This window comes from Propithecus coquereli, unplaced genomic scaffold, assembly GCF_000956105.1.
Source record: "Propithecus coquereli isolate 6110/MARCELLA unplaced genomic scaffold, Pcoq_1.0 Scaffold516, whole genome shotgun sequence".
NCBI lineage: Eukaryota > Metazoa > Chordata > Mammalia > Primates > Indriidae > Propithecus > Propithecus coquereli.
The window spans coordinates 227,866-233,585 of NW_012151019.1; the positions used below are offsets into that span (position 1 = coordinate 227,866).

The 5,720-nt window shown below is 37.2% G+C and overlaps 1 protein-coding gene across 1 annotated transcript in view; it reads right to left on the reverse strand.

The window, feature by feature from the left end:
- The window catches only part of CATSPERB (catsper channel auxiliary subunit beta), a 138,884-nt gene that overhangs the window by 45,736 nt on the left and 87,428 nt on the right, over positions 1-5,720 (reverse strand). Inside the window, exon 14 of the mRNA XM_012656728.1 lies at positions 63-217. Within this exon, the coding sequence (XP_012512182.1) occupies positions 63-217 (155 nt within the window). The remainder of the gene's footprint in view (positions 1-62; positions 218-5,720) is intronic.

Here is a 5,720-nt window from a genome sequence, read left to right on the forward strand (position 1 = left end):
AAAATTTAGAATCTGAAAACCAGTATGCAATCTAAACAAATGTGAGGCAAATCACTAACTACCCGGAGTTGATCACTTTTCCATAGTGTATATTGTTGAATTTCTTGGTGTATAAGGTTTCCTGAGGTTCGTTTTCAGGTACATATGCAAAAAAGATCATTTCTTTTAGGGAGATAAACTGTGGAGCAAGTGCAGTTCCGAAGCCCATATCAGGAGCCTAGAATCAGGAAAAAGAAAAGATTGTATTTAAACTCTTTTACACTTCAATTATGACAAAACTCAAGCAACAGATTTCTTTTTCTTTTTTTATTGCTATAGCCCCAGCACTCAGAAAACCTGGCACACTGGAGACCCTCAATGACCATGTATTGAATAAATTAGTTGTTAAAACCCTAATGAACTTGGTGTTTAAGAGAAGTCTGACAGATTTCAAAGGCCCCCAAGGAAAATTGGAAAAAACATAAGAATCTTCCCCTTTTCCCCTAGTCCTGGCCCAACAAAAATCCTAACAAACAATGAGCCCATTCCAGCAAACAGAACTGTAGCAATAGTTTATAAACCACTCTCACATGCATAGCTGTGTCACGTTATTCAGTCCTTGTGAGATAATTGTGAATGGCACCATTTCACAGAGGAGGAAACTGGGACCCAGAGAGGCCTCAAATCTTGCTTCCAAGGCACAGCTAGGATTTAGAACTCAGCATCTGGCCACATGTCTGAGCTGGGGCTTTTATTCAGTGAGCTTCTGGGAAGACCCAGTGAAGAGTGCTGGGGGTAGGGAGAAGGTCTTCACTTAGAGTGTGATTATGCCTCTTATTCTTCTTGGCATCTGACTCTCACCACAAGGGCCACACATTCCTGGTCCCTGATGGGCACCTCTTTCTGTATCTGGCAGTAATGACTGTCAGGTAGTAAGGTATAATAACAGCTTCCATTTATTGAGCAGGCACAGTGTGCCTGCCATGATGCTAAGCACTGTTTAATCCTCCCAAGCAGCCTCATGAGGAAGCTACCATAAATATCTCAATTTTATAGATGAGGAAATTGAGACTCGGCAAAGACAAGAAATTTCCTCAAGGTCATGTGGCTGGTCAGTGGTAGAGCCTGAATGTGAGCCCAGCTTGTCTGGCTCCTTTTCTTTCTTTCTTTTTAATTTCAAAATATTAAGGGGGTACAAATGTTTTTGTTACATGGATAGCTTTTATAATGCTTAAGTCAGGGATATGAGTGTGCCCATCACCTGAATAGTGTTCACTGTACCTGTTAAGTAGGTTTTTATCCCTCCCCTTCTTCCTCCTCCCCCTTCTTGATTTCCAGTGACTTTTACTTCTCTCTGTGCCCATGTGTGTTCATTGATTAATTCCAAATTATTAGAGAGTACATGTGGTATTTGTTTTTCCATTCTTGAGATAATTCACTTAGGATACTGGTCTCCAATTGCATTCAAATTACTGCAAAAGACATTAATTAATTTCTTTTTATGGCTGAGTAGTACTCCATGTATATATATACCACATTTTATTAATCCACTCACGAATTGATGAGCACTTAGGTTGATTCCACATCTTCACAATTGTGAATTGTCCTGCAATAAACATTTGAATACAAGTGTCTTTTTTGATAAAATGACTTCTTTTCCTGTTGGTAGATAGCCAGTAGTGGGATTGCTAGATGCAATGGTCTACTTTTAGTTCTTTGAGGAACCTCCATACTGTTTTCCATAAAGGTTGTACTAATTTTCAGTCCCACCAACAGTGTATAAGTGTTCCTTTCTTTATGCATCCACGCCAGCATCTATTGCTTTTGGACTTTTTAATAAAAGCCATTCTAACAGGGGTAAGGTGATAGCTCATTGTGGTTTTGATTTGCATTTCCCTGATGATTAGAGATGTTGAGCATTTTTTCATATGTTTTTTGGCCATTTGTCTATCTTCTTTTGAAAAGTTTCTGTTTGTGTCTTTTGCCCACTTTTTGATGGGGTGGTTTGTTTTTTCTTGGTGATTTGTTTGAGTTCTTTGTAGATTCTAGCTACTAGCCCTTTATCAGATGTATAGTTTGCAAATATTTTCTCCCATTCTGTAGGTTGTCTATTTGCTCTGTTGATTATTTCCTGTGCTGTGCAGAAGCTTTTTAATTTAATCAAGTTCCCTTTACTTAATTTTATTGTTGCTGTAATTACCTTTGGGGTCTTAGTCAAGTTCTTTGCTTAGGCCGATGTCTAGAAGAGTTTTTCCTACATTTTCTTCCAGAATTATTATGGTTTTATGCCTTACATTTAAGTCTTTTATCCATCTTGAATTAGTTTTTGTAAGTAGTGAGAGATAGGGGTCCTGTTCCATTCTTCTGCATGTGGCTATCCAATTTTCCCAGTACCACTGATTGAATAGGGTCTCCTTTCCCCACTGTATGTTGTTGCCTGCTTTGTTGAAAACCAATTGGCTGTAGGTAGATGGTTTTGTATCTGGGTTCTCTGTTCTGTTCCATATTCTATTTCTCTGTTTTTGTAGGGATACCATGCTGTTTGGTTACCATAGTCTTGTAGTATGGTTTGAAGTCAGGTAATGTGATGCTTCCCAAATTGTTCTTTTTGCTTAAGATTGCTTTGGCTATTCAGGCTCTTTTTTGGTTCTAAAAAAAGCATAGAATTATTTATTCTAGATCTGTGGAATATGATGTTGGCTTTTTGATGAAGATTGCCTTGAATCTGTAAATCACTTTGGGCAGCATGGACATTTTAACAATGTTGATTCTACTGAGCCATGAGCATGATATGTTTTTCCATTTGTTTGTGTCATCTGCAATTTCTTTCATCAGTGTTTCATACTTCTCCCTGTAGAGATCTTTCACCTCCATGGTTAAGTATATTCCTAAGTATTTTATTTTCTTTGTAGCTATTTTAAATGGCATTGAGTCCTTGATTTGACTCTTAGCTTGACTGTTATTGGTATATAGAAATGCTACTGCTTTGTGTACATTGATTTTGTAACCTGAGACTTTCCTAATAATTTATTTATCAATTCCAGGAGTCTCTTGGTGGAGTCTTTAGGATTTTCTCGATACAAGATCATATTATCATGAAAAGTTATAGTTTGATCTCCTCTTTCCCAGTTTGGACATCCTTTATTTCTTTCTCTTGACTGATTGCTCTGGCAAGGACTTCCAGCACTATGTTGAATAGAAGTGGTGACAGTGGGCACCCTTGTCTTGTTCCAGTTCTTAGGGGGAATGCTTTCAACTTTTCCCCATTCAGTATGATGTTGGCTGTGGGTTTGCCATATATGGCTTCTATAATTTTGAGCTATGTTCCTTCTATGCTTAGTTTGTTGAGGGTTTCTATCATGAAAGTATGCTGGATTTTGTTGAATGCTTTTTCTACATCTGTTGAGATGATCATATGGTCTTTGTTTTTGCTTCTGTTTATATGGTGAATCACATTTATTGATTTATATATGTTAAACCATGCTTGCATCCCTGGGATGAACCCTACTTGGTCATGGTGGATTATTTTTTTTATGTGCTTTTGAATCCAGTTTGGTAGTATTTTATTGAGGATTATTGCATCTATATTCATAAGGGATGTTGGTCTGTAGTTTTCTTTTTTTGTTCGGTCCTTTCCTGGCTTTGGCATCAAGGTGATACTGGCTTTATAGAACAAGGTGGGGAGGATTTCCTCTTTCTCAATGTTATGGAATAATTTCTGCAGTATGGGTACCAGTTCTTCTTTGTAGGTCTGATAGAATTTGGCTGTGAATCCACGTGGTCCAGGGCTGTTTTTTGTGGAAGATTTTTTTTTATTACTGCTTCAATCTCACTGCTCATTATTAGTCTGTTCAGGAGTTCTATTTCTTCCTAACTGAATCTTGGGAGGTTGTGTGTTCCCAGGAATTTGTCCATTTCTCTATGTGTTCTAGTTTATGTGTGTAGAGATTTTCATAGTATTCACGGAAAATATTTTGTATGTCTGTGGTACCTGTTGTACTATCTCCTTTTTCATTTCCCATTGAGCTTATTTGGGTACTTTCTTTTCTATTCCTGGTTAATCTAGCAAAAGTTCTATTGATTTTGTTTATCTTTTCGAAGAACCAACATTTTGTTTCATTGATCCTTTATAATTTTTTGTTTGTTTTCTATTTCATTTAGAGCAGACTCTGATCTTTCTTATTTCTTTTCTTCTGCAGGCTTTGGGTTTGGTTTGGTCTTCCACTCTTTGAGAGGTAACATTAGGGGGTTGTGAATTTGTGATCTTTCCGTCTTTTTGATGTAGGCATTTAAGGCTATGAATTTTCCCCTAGAACTGTTTTTGCTGAATCCCATAGATTTTGATGGCTTATGTCCCCTTTGTCATACAGTTTGGGAAATCCTTTGATTTCCATCTTAGTTTCATTATGGACCCAGTAATCATTCAGCAGCAGGTTGTTTAATTTCCATGACTTTGTGTAGATTTGACTATTTCTCTTGGAATTGATTTCTACTTTTATTCCACTGTGGTCTGAGAGGATACACGGTATGATTTTGATTTTTTTTCAATTTGTCGAGACATGTTTTCTGGCCTAAGATATAGTAAGTCTTGGAGAACATCCCATGTGCTGATGAGAAGAATGTAATTCAGTAGTTTTTGGGTAGAATGTTCTGTAAATGCTTGTTAGGTCCATTTGTTCTAGAGTCTCATTTAAGTCCAGTATTTATTTATTTTCTGCTTTAATGACCTGTCCAGCTCTGTCAGTGGGATGTTGAAGTCTTAGGCAATTATGATGCTACTATTTATCTCTTTGTTTATATATAGTATAATTTGCTTTATGAATCTAGGAGCTCCTGTGAGGGATGCATATATATTTAGGATTGTTATGTCTTTTGGTTGAATTGCTCCCTTTACCATTATATAATGACCATCTTTGTCTTTATTTACCATTGTAGATTTAAAGTCAATTTTATCTGATATGAGAATGGCTACACCTGCTCTCTTTTGGTTTCCGTTTGTGTGGAATATTTTTTTTCCATACCTTTACCTTGAGTCTGTATGAGTTCTTGTGGGTTAGATGTATTTCCTGGAGGCAGCAGACACTTTGGTTGTGTTTTATCATCCATTAAGCCAGCCTATGTCTTTTGAGTGGGGCATTCAGACTGTTAACATTGAGTGATAGAATTGATATGTGAGATGCTGTTCTGTTCATCATATTGGGTAGTACCTTATTGCTTTGTTTTTCCTCTTGTGCTATTGTTTTATATGAACTGTGAACTTTAGCTTTTGGATGATTTTACACTTTTGGGTCTCTATTGTGCTGATCCATGTATAATGCAGTTCTGAGTATTTTCTGTAGGGCAGGTCTGGTCGTGACAAATTCCCTCAGTGTTTGCTTATCTGGAAAAGTCTTTATTTCTCCTTCATATATGAAACTTAGTTTTTCAGGATACAAAATTCTAGGCTGGCAGTTGTTCTGGTTAAGAAGACTAAAGATGGGGGTCCAAATCCCTTCTGGCTTGTAAGGTCTCCAATGAGAAGTCTGCAGTTATCCTGATGGGTCTTCCTTTGTAGTTACTCGGTATTTTCACCTTATAGCTGGTAAGAGTTCCTCTTTCATGTTGACTTTGGCTAGTCTGTGACTATATGTCTTGGTGATTCCTTCTTTGCAATTAATCTCATAGGTGTTGGTTGAGCTTCTTATATCTGGATGTCTAAATCTCTAGCAAGATCAGGGAAGTTTTCCTCAATTATTCCCTCA